The sequence below is a fragment of the Mirounga leonina genome, unplaced genomic scaffold, assembly GCF_011800145.1.
Source record: "Mirounga leonina isolate KUSES-001 unplaced genomic scaffold, KU_Mleo_1.0 Mir_53, whole genome shotgun sequence".
NCBI classification, from domain to species: Eukaryota; Metazoa; Chordata; class Mammalia; order Carnivora; family Phocidae; genus Mirounga; species Mirounga leonina.
The window spans coordinates 90,733,985-90,752,496 of NW_023270807.1; the positions used below are offsets into that span (position 1 = coordinate 90,733,985).

An 18,512-nucleotide genomic window follows, 5' to 3' on the forward strand; every position below is an offset into this window, starting at 1 on the left:
AAAAAAAAAAAAAAAAAAAAAAAAAAAAAAAAAAAAAAAAAGCCGGGGGGGGGGCTGGCGGCGGCGGCCGGCTGCGGAGCGCCGGCGGCGGGAGCTCCGGGCACCGGGGGCGCGGCGGGCACCGGAGGCGCGGGGACTGGCGCCGCCAACGCCGCGGCCGCCGCGGGGGCTGCAGCCGCAGGCGACGCCAAGAACGGTAAGACGGGGCTGGCGGGGCGAGCGCCAACTTCCTCCCCGACGGCGACGGCGACGGCGCGGTGGCGGGGCCCGGGGCGGCGCGGGCGGTGCGTGGACAATGCGAGAGTCAGGAAGTGCCCACCCCGCCTCTCCGCCCCGCGGAGGCTGCCCCTTCCAGGTCCCCACGCCTAGCGGCGACGACGGATCCGCGGCCCGTTCCCGGGGTCTGCGCCGCTCCGCGGCCGCGCGCCCGGGGCGGCTGCGCCTCAGACCCCGAGGGGCGCCGGGGTGCTCGGCGGCGGCCGTGCTCCCCTCGGGCCCTGCCCGTGCTGGCGGGGCCGAGTGTGTGCGCTCCGGGCCGTGGGGGAAGGGGGGAGGGGGGGTTGGAAAGAGCTGCCCAAGTTGAAAAGAATGATCCGGTTGGAAACTTAGACACTAGTTCATTCTTCCCTGTGTCCCCCTCACCCCCTCGTCTTTCCTCCCGAGTGAGGAAGAGCCTTAAATCCCAGCAAATCCAGGCTCGCCGCCGCAGTTGCCACAGGTGAAGAGGCCCCGAGACATTTTTACTATAGGGCGTGTGTGTGCGTGCTTGTGCGCGCGCGCGCTCTTTAATTCTCCTGCTCGCTTGAGGAAGGAAGAGAATCTGAACTTGACTTCCGTTCTCAGACCGGAGTTGAAAAAAAAATCATGCTCTATACGATTCTGTTTCACAGTTTTAAAAGGAAGCCTACTAATCTTAGGTGGTGCCTGAGTGCACCTTTGTCGGGGTACTTAGGGAATAGCGAAGGTGTGACAGGATTGCCGTGGTCACTGCAGAGACATGGTTTTCGTTACAGAGTGCTAGGCAAACACTTTTTTCTTACTTGGACAGTTCTTTGAATTCCTCTGGTCAGGCAGTTTTTCAGGGAAGGGAATAGAGGTATAATTTAATGAGGGGAGATTAGGATCTTTATATCTGGCTTTTAACTTGTAGCTTTTCAGCTTTTAAAGCCATTCTTTATGCAGATCACTTTTTAAACGGGCACCTGCACTTAACCCCACAGTGCTCTGAACATAGAAGATTGAAGTGTGCCCGTTAAGAACAGGACCATAGGCCCCGTTGGCTGTGTCTCTGCAATATTGAAAGAGGAAGGTTTTTCTTTTTTCCAGGAACAGACATCCTGGTTTTGAATGTGTGATAATACAGTTTTTGGCCAGGCTATCTTCTCCATGTTCTTTTGTTTTCCAAGCGCTAAACTTCATTTTGGTATTGATGTGGCAGAGGGGAAGGAAGACAGACTTGGTGGCTCGGCCCTTTAGAGCTCTGCCTTCTTAGGAAGGTTGGTCTTTCTCAGATCTGATTTCCTTGCCTTTAAAATTGGGGGGGAAAATAACATATATGTATTACATTGGCTCACTCATAAGGTTATTGTGAGGCTTGGAGTGTCACTTTCTTGCCCAGTTCCCAGTTCTTGTTTTAAAGTCTTGTTAGATTTCTAACATGCTTAGTAAAGTTCCTCAAGAAAAGTGATCAATGAATGATAGCTGTCATTTGCTCCTTCATAAAATATTAAGCACTTACAGTGTTACTACTACTGTGCTAAGTATTAAAGGGTACAGTGGTAATCAAGAGAGGACGTCCTGGTCCTCATGGAGCTTGCATTCCAGTTCTGGTGGTGGTCTGGCTTACCCTTTTTTTTTATGTGTGTGTGTGTGTCTGTATGGAAGCTTCAAGTTGTCGGTTTCCTTTTTCTCCAGAAGATTAGACTACTTTCACTGATCTCTGAAACTAATAATGCACTCTCTGCTAATTAATTGAATATAAATAAAAAAATGTTTTAAAGATTAGACCACTTTAAGGTGGCATGAAGAAATTTTTTTTCTTAGGCTGGTGATACCTCCTCCTTTGTAAACTTCAAGCTGGTTATGGTGTCCCTGTTATTACTTTCCTCTGAAATGGCAAGCTCAGGTATATTTAACAGTTCTGTATATGTCTGTGTGAAGCTGTGTATTTCTGATTTGGAGCTTGTTTTATGAAATGAATGGGGAAAAGGGTGAAGAAATGGGCCAAACATTGCCATAGTCAGGGTTAGAGAAGGTACAAACTTTGATCAGTGAGCTGTATTTTATGATGCTGCATTTGGTTCTGACATGGTATGAAGTCTCAGTGAATGATCCACCTTAATTTGAAGAACTTCTCACTGCAATTGATAACCGAACATGGATGCTAAGGCCTACAGTGTGCAAAATTGATAAGGAAATTACAAATGCCTTTTTTTTTTTTTTTTTTTTTTTGCCATTTAAAGCTGTGCTTTATAATGTTGGGGTGGGAGAGGTGACATGGGTGAATTTTAAAGGAAAGGGCAACAGATATGCAAACTCTCAAGAATCAACTGATAAGGCCCAATTATTTTTGAATTTTAGAATGACATCAGTTGGACTAGTATAGTATTTTTCTTTTTTTTTTAAAGATTTATTTATGTATTAGAGAGTAAGAGAGAATGAGCAGGGAGAACAGCAGAGGGAGAGGGAGAAGCATCAAAGGCATCAAAAGTCCTATCTTTCTTTTTTTTTAATATTTTATTTATTTATTTGACAGAGCACAAGCAAGGAGAGCAGCAGGCAGAGGGAGAAGCAGGTTCCCCACAGAGCAGGGAGCCCGATGCGGGGCTTGATCCCAGGACTCTGGGATCATGACCTGAGCTGAAGGCAGAAGCTTAACCGACTGGGCCACCCAGGCACCCCAGTTTTTTAAAAGATTATTTACTTGAGAGAGAGCATGAGCAGGGTGGGGAGGGTCAGAGGGAGAGGGAGAAGCAGACTCCCCACTGAGCAGGGAGCCTGACAACATGGAATTTGATCCCAGGACCCCAAGATCATGACCTGGGCAGATGCTTAACTGCCTAACTGACTGAGCCACCCCTAGTATAGTATTTCTAAGTATATTTCAATTTTTTTAATTTAACTGTGACGTTAGATTTTGCAGTTACGAATATTACAAATAAAATAATTCTAAGGATGTAATAAATCTGAATTCTCTTAAAATTTTAAAGGGTTTGTTCTCACTGCACAACTCAGTTGTGATCTATATCTGCAAGCATGCCAATTATATGAAGTTAATAGTAGTTGTAGTTTGTGCTTGTTTGGAGTTTATAGAATTGTTTTATGTCTTGTAGTTCTTGGGCATTATGGCCATCAGGGAAGGGTAATACGAGTTCTTAGTTGTTCACTGTTTGTCAGTAGGTATAAATAGCTGCTTATTCTATAAAAGAAGACTGCTAGTTAGGGAAAGCTGGGGAAGCTATGGTATGATTGTAGGTGAAGAAATTGAACTGGTTGCAGTTGAGTAAGATAAATATTAATTGTAAGGACTTTGTACTCCTGATAAGTTTATTAGTACATTTTTAGATACTGGTTAATGAAGCTTTTTGTAGGAAGTGGAGTAAAAGATTGTAAAAGTGCCATCCTATTCCTACATAGTAAACATCTGTGTACGTATTGTAGCATTTTGATTGTAGGTGGACAAGATTTGCCAATCATTATTTTTAGGATCTAGTAATCATGCAGTAGATTATAACTATGCAGTTTCATTCTGGAATTCTGTTTCCATTAGGCCACTGCTTTTTCGCCAAAGGCCTAAAAATATATGAACCCTTGATCATAGTATCTAGTTTTCAGTGGGCCTGGATCCCAAGTCCTTTTATTAATTCCTGTTTTATGAATGACCGTGGTTCACCACTCCACTCATTCCTGACTGCCACCAGAACCCCTGGGTAGCTGAATCTGCCTTTTAATCCATTCAGCGACACTTTATAGTAAATGGAGCTAGTTTACATAGTGATTGGTTGTGTATTTGGTAGGCGTAGATTCCCATCCTGGCTCCTCAAATTACTTGCCATATGATCTTGGGCAAGTCATTTGACTTCTCTGAGACTCAGTTTCTGCATATTTAAAATGGGATTATAGCACCTACCTGTACATATACAGTAAGATCTATCATATATTACAGATATACTACTTATGTATTATATATACATATACAGTGTTTGACTTATAATATGAGCTTACTAAGTGTTATTTGGCAGATTCTGGAAATAGTCTTTGAAACAGAGATTTTACATGTGGGGATTCTACTGGAAATGCCCTAGCTGGGCAGTGAGGGAAGCAGGATTGAACAGAGGGGGGAGGAGTTGAACTGCTGTGCAGTTAACAGCTGGGCCCTCTGGAGCTGGGATGGTCCTGCAGAGTTATCTCACCTTGAGGCATGGAAGCAGGACCTTTAAACTCGTTGTCCCCTGTTGACTAGTCATTTGGACATGGGCTGCCCCCAGAAAGAGGGTATGACCTGGGGAGTTGCAGCATCTCTTAGCTGGTGAGCCTCTGGAGAGGGACTCAGCTGAGAGCTCTCTGCTCCGAGGGAAGGAGAGCCCTTTTAATTCCCTAGCATTACCTGTTTCTTCACTTAGACCACTAGTGCCATTGACCTAAGACACAGCTGTGGGATAAATAGTTCTCACTACCCTTTATGGATCAGGCTGGGAGTTCACAGCCAGTGTGACATTGTTTTGATAGGAAATGTGTTCCGAATTCCATACATCTTTACAGGTAGGTATTTGGAACTCCACCTGTTCCTTATAAACAAGATTTGTGCTTTTCTGCATACTTAGGCCAGTGAACACATTCTGTATAATCCCAGGTTTGTAGTATATTTTAAATTTTCTCTTTTTAGGTGTTTACTTGAGTTCTTACTACATTTAAGTTATCTATATTCATCAGAAGAAAAATGAAGAGTGTTTGCTGTTTATTTTCAAATCAAGGAATATTTATTGCAGGTCTGAGGTATGTTGAGTGTGATTGTCATCTTGGAAGACATTTTCTTGCCTTATTTAGAAGTTAATTTTGTCAGGTCTTTAAAAATATCTGCTACTTTTGGACCTTGTCTTTTAAAATCCGCTTTTGTAATGGGGATTGGTAGAAAATATTGCCTCATCCATCAAAGATTCATCTTGTGCACTTTTAAGAACTATTCTGTGTTCTGCTGATGGAGTTTTGTGCACAGTCCTTACTCTTTCCTTCTTGTTAGAGGACCTGAGTTTAAATTCTAGAAACTAAACCTTCAATGTCAGCTTTCCTGTAAGTCCAAGAATATATATCATTCTGTAGAGAATTGAAAACAGGAGATAAAACTGGGAAGTCTCTTCCAGCTTAATCCTCCTACGAATTTACTCCAGGCTTAGCTATGAACAATTTAAAAAACTTGAAGGCATCAAAAGGAAAACTTTAGGGAAAAAAAATCTGATTGTTGCTCACGATGTCTTTGGCATTTTTAAGGGATTGATTTAATTACAGATGTTTTGTTATTTCATTATTTTAGCAGTAATAAAATGGCCATTGTGGATTTAAAAAAATAAGATAGGTGAAGTTCTCTTTGACTTTCTAGTCAAACCCATAATCCTACCACTTAGATCACCATTGTTAACATTTTAATGCATATTCTTGTACACTTTTAATTTTTTCTCTTACAGATTTTCAAAAGTATACAGTTTTCAAAAAGGATAATATATTTTATTTTATTTTATTTTTAAAGATTTTATTTATTTATTTGACAGAGAGAGACACAGCGAGAGAGGGAACACAAGCAGGGGGAGTGGGAGAGGGAGAAGCAGGCTCCCCGCAGAGCAGGGAGCCCGATGCGGGACTCGATCCCAGGACCCCGGGATCATGACCTGAGCCGAAGGCAGTTGCTTAACCAACTGAGCCACCCACGCACCCAAGGATAATATATTTTATAATCTGTGTTGTACATATGCAGTATTTTGTAGACGTTTTAGCAGAGTGGTAAATACACAGGTGCATCACCGTTTCAATGACTGCATAACATGCCATCATATGTTTGCATCTTGGATAATTTGATCATTCTACTATTGTCTGACCTTTAGGTTCTTATTTATACATCCGTAGGCATTACCCAATTACTTGCTTAGGGTAAATTCTTTTTTTTTTTTTTTTTTTTTTTACCTGTGGACTTGCTGTTTCAAAGGATAGGCATTTTTTTTTTTTTAAATAATTATACATGCTGACAGATTGTCTCATAGAAAAATTGTAGCAGTTTGACCCTGCTGTGGTCAGAGTGTCCTTTCCCGATAGCCTCACTAGTCTCCAGTTCTTGTTGTTTTTAGGCATGCTGGAGAATTGCTGGTATCCCCGACTGTCTCAGCAGTAAGAGGGCCCCAGTAGGATCAAGAGCCCGGAGCGGATGCTACCGCACTTAAGGGGACTTTCCAAAGCTGCATTTATTTCTTTTGGGGACTTCTGTGCTCTTTAGTGATTTGGTGGCTAACAAGGATTCAACAAGATACCTAATAATGGTGAGTGGTATTTTAGCAGTTGGTAATAGGGAAGATGAAAACACAGGCTTTTGAAATTCTGGCTGCAACATTATTCTAATCTTAAGAAATAAGGCCTAAAAATTTTAAAGTTTTAGTCAATAAGCATGCGGTCTGAATAGGTGTGGGTATAAACCTAGGTGCCCCAGTTTACTAGCAAAGTGACTTTGGGGCATGTTATGTAACCTTTCTCAGACTCCATTTTCTCTAAACACAACCCTTTACAGTGTTTTTGAAGATGAAGAAGAACTGTATTAAAGATCTTGGCTCAGGGCCTGGCAGATATGGGCACTATCAGTAATAGGTTTATAAGTTTTGTGATGTGTTCAACTTTATTCAGTTACAAGACTTTTAAACTATTCTGCATTGAGAACAGACACCAAGAGACAGTAAGATGGTGGTGAAGGGTCTGTGAATATTAATATAAGAAAAGACTGATTTCATACAGGTTATTATTCAAGCACTGATTTGATTACAGGTGATCTGTTCTTCCCTCATCATCTCTCTTTGATTATAGTTTACCTGGAAAAATCAGATGATTTATCAGAAAAGAAAAAAAAAAGTAAAAAGCAAAATGTGAAAATTGTTATATCCTCCTTCCTTCATTTATTTATTCATCTCAGGTATTGAGTGCCTGCTATTTGTCAGGCACTGTGTTAGGCTCTGGGATTACAAGGACAAAAGAATTGGGCCCAAGGGGCTTATGGTCTATGGGGAGCCTTTATAGAAACCAGTACAAGTAGGTTATTACATGTACACTATACAAGGGTAGCTTAGAAATAAAGAGCTGGAGCTTCTGAGGTGATAAAAATTTAGATTAAAGGTGGGGATTGTGGGGCCCCTGGGTGGCTCAGCCAGTAAGTCTCTTGACTGTTGGTTTTGGCTCAGGTCATGATCTTAAGGGTCGTGAGATTGAGCCCCGTGTCGGACTCTGTACTCGGCAAGGAGTCTGCTGGAGATTCTCTCTCCCTCTCTCTCTGCCTCCCCGCTCCCCACCAAATAAATAAATCTTAAAAAAACCAAAAAGATGGGATTGTATTATGATATGGAGAAGTGAAATAAACGTGGAGTTGAAGAGTAGCTGACAGGAGGTGGGGAGCTCAGGGTATTCTTTGGGGATCAGCCAGGGCTTAATATTACTGACATATTAATATTAATATCCCCTCTCTCCAGGCCACAACTAGAAAGTTCATTAGTTCAAGTGTTTTATTTGTTTGCTTATTCATTGTTTTGTTCATCTGTGTACACATCCATTTACTAAACATTTATTATGTGCCTATGCTATGGTCTATTCTATAATTGGAAGTTTAACGTTGAATTGTACTTGAACGCATCAGAATCTACATTCCTACAGGCTCATGGTGAAGTTGGGACAGAGACATGTGAACACCAGGAGCCATGATAATGTGCTACGGATGCCCAGTGGAGGAAATGATTTGTTTCCTGGAGGAGGGGATATTTGAGCTGAGTCTTGCAGGAAGCAGTTAGCTCTGAAAGCAAAGGGAAGATGTTTCAAACAGAGGGAGGTGAGAATGAGACTTAAATTCTGGTTGCTGCCAGGAGTTTCTGACTGGTCTCAGGTGCAGCGGTAGGACAGGAGGCAGGAAGGGGAGTGGTGCCAGATGGTCAAATCTGGATGTTTTGTAGCCAGTAGAGGACCGTCCTTGAGGTTTGTAAGCAGGCACATACATGGTCAGCTGCACCTGCAAAAGGGTGTAGGTTCGTTTAGTTGGTTTGTCATTATACGTTGCTGACAAGCTGATGGAGTTGTAATTTCAATAGACTGGTATTTTAGCAATTTTTCTTTGGATACAACTAGTCAAGGATTATTGGCCCAACCTGCCATGGACCCTTGATTCTGGTTTTTCAGTAAAGCAGTGGGCACAGTACCCACGGCTGTTAGGGGAGAGTCTGTCTTCATTGTGGGCACCAGCATCCCTGTGCTTTCTGAGCCATGGAAGGTTAGCTAATTGAGGTTAACTTAAGAGAACCAACTGCCAAGGAGTGGTTGGGGCCATCTGAGCAGAAGGGGTTTTCTCTGGAGGGAGAGCTGTTCCTATGGTTTATTTTTCATATCTCCGTAGAAAGTATATATATATATCTCTGTGCCAGGTTGGATTAATTTTCTTGGTTTGTCATTCTATTTTTATCATCATTGGATCAGTTTTAAAACAAACTGTGGTTGTGGTTGGCTCTCATTGTTTTGTACAAAGTAACTTTGTGTGTGTGTGTGTGTTTCATTCTGTATATTTTAGAAAGCTTCCAGTTCTCAGTGGTTGGTGAAATAGCAACTTGCTTTATTTAATCAACAGGATGTTTCAGTTCCATTGTACTAGAGTGCTTTTTTTTAAAGATTTTATTTATTTATTTGACAGAGAGCACAAGCAGGCAGAGCGTTGGGCAGAGGGAGAGGGAGAAGCAGGCTCCCCGCTGAGCAGGGAGCCTGATGTGGGGCTCAATCCCAGGACCCTGGGATCATGACCTGAGCCAAAGGCAGATGCTTAACCGAGCCACCCAGGCGCCCTGTACTAGAGTATTTTTATAAAACGGCAGAGAGTAGTGTTTCTAATGCTTACTTAATTATGTCCTGATTTATTAGAAGTAGAAAAGGGAAACAGATTCTTTCTGCTAAATTATACTTATGAGGATAATACTTGAAAACAATTAAGAGTTAGAAACAAAGATTCAGAGGAAGTTTAAAGAAAAGAGGAAGACTTAAAGAGGAAGTGTTAAATGTTAATCATATAATTGCTTTGACTGCAATTAATAAAGTTAGCATGATTTTCATATACACTCATATATATAATGTAATCTGTAGATTTAAGTTGTCAGGAGGAAAAGATTTTCCTCCATCCTCTTAGGTGTAATAATTGGGGTCTGCAAATTAAGCCACCAAAAGATAATAAGGGAAAAGACATTTAATCACAGGAAAAGAATTTGACTCAGAGTGGGGGTTAGAATTTATGGCTTATATACCACCTTAATAGGAGAAAGGGAGGGGAGAAAGGCACGGGAAAACAGATGACTTCTTAAAAAGAGAAGGGGAGAGGAAAATGGGCACCTATAGGAAAAGAAATAACTTTCTGGAAAGATAAATGGGCCCTTAGAGAATAGATGAGAGAGATGATAGTTTTGTGGCAATGTCTGCTTAGGTGTGGTATGGAGACTTCTCTCTGGTGATAAGAGTCAGTCTTCCCGAACCATGAGAGACGATGGACTCTAAAAAACAAACTGAGGGTTCTAGAGGGGAGGGGGGGTGGGAGGATGGGTTAGCCTGGTGACAGGTACTAAAGAGGGCACGTTCTGCATGGAGCACTGGGTGTTATGCACAAACAATGAATCATGGAACACTTCATCTAGAATTAATGATGTAATGTAGGGGGATTAACATAAGAATAAAAAAATTAAAAAAAAAAGTCAGTCTTCCCTGATTGCTCCTATGAGGAGACTTAAGTCAGTTCTTTTGAGAGGCTCTGCTTTTAGGCAGACAAGAGATTTCAAGAACTCAAATGCCTTCAGCTGAAAATAATTTTTAGGCTACAGTGGCACATTCTTGATCTCTTCAAAATATTTTGCAGTTCAGATCACATTACCCCCGTGATAGCAATTACAGGTAGTCAGATTGCAAAAGACAGTGTCATAATTCAGGATTTTTAATTTTGATTTTGTTGGAAATTTATTAGAAATAGATGGTCTTAAAGCATATGCCTTTAAAAAACTGAGAAAAAGGATAAGTTTAGGCAAAAGTTAACAGGGTATCAAATTGTTCATATAAGTAAGGAAGGTATTTGCCAGATTTAAAATGTAGCTTTTTCCCTAGGGATAAGCATAAGTTTGATGATACTTCAGATCCATGTCCTTTCAAGTTATAAAAGCATCTCAGGAGAGTCTTTTGACACACATGTTGAAACTGAATCACAAAGTCTTTAAGATTTCTAAATGAGCACTCCTGAATGTGGTTATTTCAGTATAATATTTTAGTAGAACTCTATTATTGTACAACTTATTAAAGTGACACATTACTTGTTATGTATCAGTGCCTGATGAAGCTCAGTGTCTGGGCAGAAGTGGAAACTGGGGAATGTACAGAATCGAGTTCTGGCTATTTTTGATTGGCAGCATGTGCAGTTTGTAATCTGAGAGGCTGAGCTGAGGATGGTTGGTGACGGTTGTTACTGAACACACACAGTGCTGCCAGAAGCCAGGAGAGAGCCTGGCATCGAGAAATGGGAGGTGTCCTCCTCTGGTAGAGGTGAAAATGTGTGCATCTAACATAGGGGCAGCTCCAGAAACGACTCCCAAGTGGTTTCAAGCTCTTCAGATCTGTTCTCAGGGGGGCAGTGCTTACATGTTGCAGTGCTGTTAGCCCTGTAATGATACGGTGCCGCTATATTAGGCATTTAGTTTTATTAATTCGTTTGAGACACAGAGATATATAGAGAGAGAGAGCATGAGCAGTGGGAGAAGCAGAGGGAGAGGGAGAAGCGGACTCCCCACTGAGCCAGGAGCCCGATGTGGGGCTTGATCCCAGAACCCTGGGATCATGACCTGAGCCGAAGGCAGACGCTTAACCATCTGAGCCACCCAGGCGCCCTAGGCATTTAGTTTTAGATGTGCAGATGATGTCTTGCTTCCAGAGCAAATTGGGTAAGATTCCCGGGTGCGAGGTGTGTTAGAGCTACAGAACCCATAGAATCCACAGAAAGGAGAAGCAGCTGCTTCCAGCAATTGGAACAATGATGATACCACAACTGCCCATTATTGAGTGCTTTCTAGGAGCCAGATACGACACCCAGCAGTCGGCAGTCTGCACTTGAGGATGAGGACACTGAGCTCCAGATAAGGCGTCTTTCCCTTTTTGCAGAAAGGCATATTTGGGTTACAGAGATGTGCCTGACCCTGATACCACAGTTTGATCCTGTGTCATATTGGGCCCATCTTGACACCGTGCATGTGTATAAATAAGGAACACGTTTTTAAGTAGAGGATTTAAATGCAGTATGAAAACCTCAAGGAAGCAATAGGGCTGTTTAAATTACTTTTTTTTTAAGATTTTATTTATTTTTTAACAGAGAGAGAGACAGTGAGAGAGGGAACACAAGCAGGGAGAGTGGGAGAGGGAGAAGCAGGCTTCCCGCCGAGCGGGGAGCCCAATGTGGGACTCGATCCCAGGACCCTGGGATCATGACCTGAGCCGAAGGCAGACGCTTAACGACTGAGCCACCCAGGCGCCCTTAAATTACTTTTAAAAGGCCTTATGCTTATCATTTGGGTACTTGAACTGAAATTATATTTGTGAAACAAAACACTTGACCAAGGAAGCACTTCACTCATACGTTTTCCATTCATGTTGATTTGATTCCTTCTCATTATGTTGGAAGGATTTCCTGGTGTTGGAATTGTGGAGGTTGTGAACATTTGGACTGACACTTCCTGTTTTTAATGGACTGTAGGCTAAAGCCCTAGATGTGGGATCACTGGTCACGAGGCATGTGTGTTTTTTTTTAAAGATTTTATTTATTTATTTGAGAGTGAGAGAGAGAGAGAGAGAGAGAGAGAGCGAGCACAAATAGGCAGAGCAGCAGGCAGAGGGAGAGGGAGAAGCAGACTCCCTGCTGAGCAGGGAGCCCGATGTGGGACTTGATCCCGGGACCCTAGGATCGTGACCTAAGCTGAGCCACTCAGGTGCCCAAGGCATGTGGTTTTTAAGGCTTCCAGACGAAGTGCCAAAGTGCCCTCTAGAAAGGGTTTACCTGTTTGCATGACCACTGGCTCTGCATGGGGTGCGCCTTTCTTCACAGTCCTCAGCCTGGGTTTTGATGATCATTTTCATCTCCACCCATCAGATAGATGAACAGTTACATCTCATTGTTATTTTTATTTGCATTTGGTGGATTGTCAGTGAGCGAGTGCCTTTATATGTATACTGCTCGTTCGTGGTGTTTTCCTCTTTGTGCTTTTTGTTCATTTCACTAGTGGGATGTTTGTGTTCTTACTGATTTGCACAAAGTTTTTGTATATTCAGGATACTTTTTTGATGTACATTTTCCCTGGTCTGTTGTTTATCTTTTGTCTTATTTCAGATGAGCTTGCTGGTTAGAAATGTTACGGTTTTGTATGATCACAGAACATCCACATAGAGAACTCAGGAGAAAGGTAGGGAGCTTGAGGAAAGGAGCCTGTTTGATGGTACTCGCAGGCAAAGCAGTGTGGGCATGGCATAAGGTTAATGACTGCGTTCACTTGGATATCAGTGCACAGCAATGCTCTTAACGGTAGTGAGGTTCTGTTCCCTTTTTGTATTTAATTTTCTTTTTTTTTTTTTTTAAAGATTTTATTTATTTATTTGAGAGAGAAAGAATGAGAGAGAGCAAGCACATGAGAGGGGGGAGGGTCAGAGGGAGAAGCAGACTCCCTGCCGAGCAGGGAGCCCGATGCGGGACTGATCCCGGGACTCCAGGATCATGATCTGAGCCGAAGGCAGTCGCTTAACCAACTGAGCCACCCAGGTGCCCTGTATTTAATTTTCGAGGCTCTGTTTTCACAGACTCGGTTGCCTTCCCTGACCCTCCACTTCCCTGACCGCTGTTGTCCAGTTGACAGCTGGGCTGCAGTGCTCAACACCTGTCATGTCTTGCACATTTCTAAAATACCTTGAACTTTTTATTCTAGCTACGTAGGACTTTGCAACTTGTAGATAAAGGTCCATTAGTTACTTATCACCTCTTCTCAAGAATGAAGCTGCAGGGCGCTTGGGTGGTTCAGTTGGTTGGGCAACTGCCTTCGGCTCAGGTCATGATCCTGGAGACCCAGGATCGAGTCCCGCATTGGGCTCCCTGCTCAGGGGGGAGTCTGCTTCTCCCTCTGACCCTCCCCCCTCTCATGCTCTCTCTCTCAAATAAATAAATAAAATCTTAAAAAAAAAAAAAAGAACAAAGCTGCAGACTCAGTCCTCGTAAGGCTAAATTGCCCATAACTTCTTTGTGATAACACCCTTAAGTGCCAAGTCACAAGAACTCATTTTTCTCATTGTGGCACTTGGATTGAAATTACATTTGTATGTTAATAAAATGAAGATATAGCATTCAGTCAAACCAAAATTTATTTGCACCCCCATGCATCATGCTGATCTAGTCGGCCCTTGTGCTTCTCAAATGGCTGTGATTTGGAAGAGATTCCCAAACTCACTGCTTGTTCCAGAGAGTGTAAGATTTGACAGACATAGGTCATAACTTGAGATCTGGCATTTTGCAAGACCAATGAACTTTTCTCGGCCCAAATGTTTTGTTTTGTTTTTAAAGATTTTATTTATTTATTTATTTATTTGAGAGAGCAAGAGATCTCAGGACCCTGAGATCATGACCTGAGCTGAAATCAAGAGTCAGAGCCACCCAGGTGCCCCTTAGCCCAAATGTTCTTATCTGTAGAAAATAAAGATGATATATTGTTTGTGACCAACTCTTTGCAAACAAATGTTTGAAAAAGCAAATCGTTGGGTCATGATTTGGGGGTTTTAGTGTTTTCTGGGTGAATTTTTGGTTCTTAGTTACCTTTGTGGTAGTGTGGCTGCTTCTCACCGAGTTGAATGCACACTCTGATGTGTTGAAGAACCCAGGCCAGGCCTTGGCTTTCTTTCCCCCCTTGAGTTCACAGCAAATGTTATTCTTCCAGAATCCTTATTGGGGGAGTTTCTTTCCATGTCCAGGTATAGGAGCTCTGCTATGCAGGTTTTCCAGGACAATCTGCAGTTGCTTGCCGGCTGTTCTTAGGGCAAGGCCAGCCCCTCGAGGGAGGAGCTCTTAGGAGTTTCTGCCTCAGCTTTCTGACCCCACCAGGAGAAGGACTGTGGTTCTGTTCAGCAGAGTGAGGATAGCTGACTAGGGGATTGTTCTGTTGGGATCTGTGAATCATCTTGTCCCCAGGTTTCATCATAACAGCAAATTCCACTATGATTTTAACCATTTTATTAACAGCCTTGCTTTTGGCTGTTGTGCTGCATGATGTATGTGTGTGTGCGCCTGGATCTGAATCATGCCTCAGTTTGTGTCTTGATTCACTCAGGCCTTTCTGCTTTTTGCTCTTTACCTGCCTCTAGGGTCCTATGGAGTGGGAGTTCAGTGTTGCTGTAAAAGCATTTGAAATGCTTACATGTGGCTTTCATTTGTTTCCTTACCTCCCTTTTAGATTTTGCATGTTTATTTTATTTTATTTAAAAGATTTTGTCAGAGAGAGAGAGCACAAGCAGGGGGAGCGGCAGGCAGAGGGAGAAGCAGGCTCCCTGTTGAGCAAGGGGCCTGACATGGGACTCGATCCCAGGACCTTGAGATCATGGCCTGAGCTGAAGGCAGATGCTTAAGTGACTGAGCCACCCAGGCGCCCCTAGATTTTGCCTTTTAAATTACACTGAAGAATTTTGGATATATCAAACTGTATTATGGATTTTATCAAAATAACTTACATAGGCATATGATGCTTGGTATGTGTAAGTATTAATGTATGCATGCAAATGTATCAATATGTTGAATGATTGTTTTTCTTGAGATTTGGTTGATTTAAAAACACTTTGTAAACATCATCCTTGAGATATTCAGATTTGAAACTTTTGACTTTGGACTAAATCAGTTTTCCTCATAACTTTTTAATCTTCCATGAGGTATGTGATCTAAAGATGACTTCGAAGAATTTTTAAAGAATTAATTGGAAATGTTTTTTTCTTGACAGATTGGAAATACGATTTAGAATTCATTTAGTATATAATCGTATACATTTATATATATTTATATATTTCCCCAGAATTATATCTACTGTGACAAATTCTCCTATAGCAAAAAGAAATTTCCGGAGAGTTTTGGTAATTTTATAAATGGTATATATTTTTTTTCCCTCTAGTTTAGAAATGAATAGTTTTGAGTCTTTGAGAGTGACCATACTATAAGTTACATCTTTGTTCCACAGAAGTAATTGGAAAAGGAGTGAATGTCTAGTTAGAATGACGTCACTGGCTTAATATCTCAGTGGGGGTCTATAACTTTGAGTTTCCTTAACAGTAGAAAATCTTATGAAAGATTGTCTTGAAAACAAGTCATATTACAGCAGGTTGTGTTGAGTGTGAATATGTGGTAAACTGCTGGACAGGACAGAGACATGACTGATTCTTGAGTCTAGTTTTTATTTTTACTGAGATATGTATAAGACTTAGACATGTTCTCTCCTTTGACAAGTCTTTCCTTGTTGCAACAGATTTTGTAACTTGCTTGTTGGTTGCTGATGCAGCATTTCAGAAATAGACCAGTGTGGCCCCCAGGCAAAAGCTTTGTCTTTTCTCCTTGGATCCCAGCAGAGTGACTGCCAGGCTGGGAGGGATCGCTATAAAGCATTTTCCCAGGTTTATTTTGAAGGGAAGGCAAGGGAGCAGAAAGTTTATTTTTCAGGGAGCTCAACAGGGCAGAAAAGGCACATGGAAAACAAAGGATTATAAGGATTTAGTTTAGTTTGGGGTATGGATAGGGTAGGGAAATGAATTTTGTTACGGTGTGCTGTGATTTTATGATTTAAATATACTAGTCTTAAATAATCTCAGCTGGTATGTTGACCCAGTCTGTTGACCCAAACAGGGTTCAGGCAAGACAGGCTGAGCTGCTTTTTCTCAACGTCCACGTGCTTTTTCTGCTGCCTAGTTCAGATGGAATGGTGTGTTTCTTTACATTCTTTCCAAGGAAAATTGCTTTATTCTCATTAATGACAATGTAAGCCTTTACTCATAACTTTTTTTTTTTTTAGTTTAGCAACTCCAAGGAAAATTGCTTTATTCTCATTAATGACAATGTAAGCCTTTGCTCATAACTTTTTTAGTTTAGCAACTCGATTAGCTAGAGTAGATTTATCACATTGTCTATCTTTTTTTTTAAGATTCATTTGTCTTAGAGCACGTGTGAGTGAGGGGGAGGGGCAAAGGGAGAGGGAGAGAGACTCCATAAGTAGATTCCCCGCCAAGCGCAGAGCCTGACCCAGGGCTTGATCCCAGGACCCTGAGATTATGACCTGAGCTGAAATCAGGAGTCGGATGCTCAACCAACTGAGCCACCTTGGCACCCCTCTCTATCTTTTTTTTTTAAGATTTTATTTATTTATTTATTTGACACAAGCAGGGGGAGTGGGAGAGGGAGAAGCAGGCTTCCTGCTGAGCAGGGAGCCGGATGCGGGGCTCGATCCCAGGATCCTGGGATCATGACCTGAGCTGAAGGCAGACGCTTCATGACTGAGCCACCCAGGTGCCCCTCCAACTTTGTTTTTAAGGAGTGCAAAGATGGGGTCAGGAAACCTTTATATCATAATTGGGTTTAAGCACTTCTTTAATTTGGGTTTCCTTGTACCTAGTTTTAAGGTAAGTCTGAGTGTTAATATGAGTATTGAACATTTTGAATAAGCTTTTGGGTCATCAGATCACAGTAAGTATTGCTATAATTTTGAATAAGACACTGTTCCAAATTATAGAACTGCTTATTATGATCTGGTTACACAAAGCTTATTGGTCACTGTCTCTGATAAGGTGGCTTTATGCACTTATTGATCTGTGTGTGGTATGGGTAAGAGTGGAAGAGGGAAGGCAACTTACTAGCTGGATGACCCTGGGCAGATCACTAAAGAATCCCATGTGCTTAGGAAGTGTTTGTAGAATATGAAGAGATTGCCTTATTTATATTCTGTGAAACTTTGGTATTTTTAAGAAACATTTTGGAAAACTATGGAACCATTATCTTCATTCTGATATTCAGCCTAAACCAGGCATATTTGGGTCTCTGTCCTTTGGGATCTTGACGTGGCCTCTGTTAGAAAAGGAAAAATGAATTTTCTACTTTATAGTCATTATCGATACAGATTTTTTTACCGATAACAGAACGTGAAAGCCAGAATAGAAATAAAAAATAGGTAGTTAGAAGCCTGTAGCTTTCAATTCAGTGTGAGCTTGAGGCTAGGTAGGCTGTGGGTTTTAATTGAAAGTAAGGAAAGAGTATAGGTCTAAGAGAATAAACAATATATTGAGAGTGTTAAAAACCCAAGTTGTTAAATATAGTTGAAGAGCTCTTTTTTTTTTTTAAATGTAAAACTTCCATGTTTATTTGTATAGAGTGGCTTGTCTGAGTAAAAGCATGTGTTTAAACCCTATTCAAAGCATAAAAAACATGTTTAATTGAATGTAATCGCCGTGTAGTAGATTTGCTACCCACTTTGGAGCAGTCTCAGCTACTAAAATAACATAAGGGAGGATAAACTAAATCTGAGGTTAAGACAGATGTGCTTAAGTGAGCTTATTTGTAGTTCCTACACTAATTAAAACAAGTTGACAAAATATTTTTGTATTAACTTACTCCCTTTATGTATAAGACTTAGTGTCTTTTTTTATGTAGTAGAGAAGGGTCTCAAAATATTTGAGAACGTTAAGAAAACTTCCTGGTTTTCACTTAAAAAAATACTTAGCAGTTAATCAAGAAATGATACGCAAACACGTAGTGAATCTGAGGTGTGGTGTGGGGGCAACGGGGGTTGCAGTTAGCCTTCCTCAGTCTGTGTCCACTGGTTCCCCTCCAGTCTGTTTTCTGTGCTGTGGCCACAGCGAGAGACCGTGGCTGAAGCAGAGGCTTCGCTTTTGGGCCTGGTGGGTGATTAGGTGGGAAGACCAGACTAGGGCCTAATCGTGGAACTCCTTTAACATACTCAGAGGACTTGGGCTTCAATCTGGGCGTTTCTGAGTATCCTGAATGTGTGTATGATGTAATCATAGTGTGATTTTTTTTTTTTCAGAAGGCTGATTTCAAAGTGGTAGTCAAACGTTTTTGCTTGTGTGACCCCTAATAGAATCTGAAAGCACAGTTCCTCTTGCACGTTTAATGCTGTTACACCCAGTTTTTTAAAGATTTAAATAAATGCAGAGGATACCGTTTCCATTGTATTGTAAACATCATTTAAACA

General features: G+C 41.6%; 1 protein-coding gene across 1 annotated transcript in view; it reads left to right on the forward strand.

The window, feature by feature from the left end:
* Positions 1-18,512, forward strand: part of HECA (hdc homolog, cell cycle regulator) — a 48,592-nt gene that overhangs the window by 748 nt on the left and 29,332 nt on the right. The window contains exon 2 of the mRNA XM_034991460.1: positions 80-196. Coding sequence (XP_034847351.1) covers positions 80-196 — 117 coding nt within the window. The remainder of the gene's footprint in view (positions 1-79; positions 197-18,512) is intronic.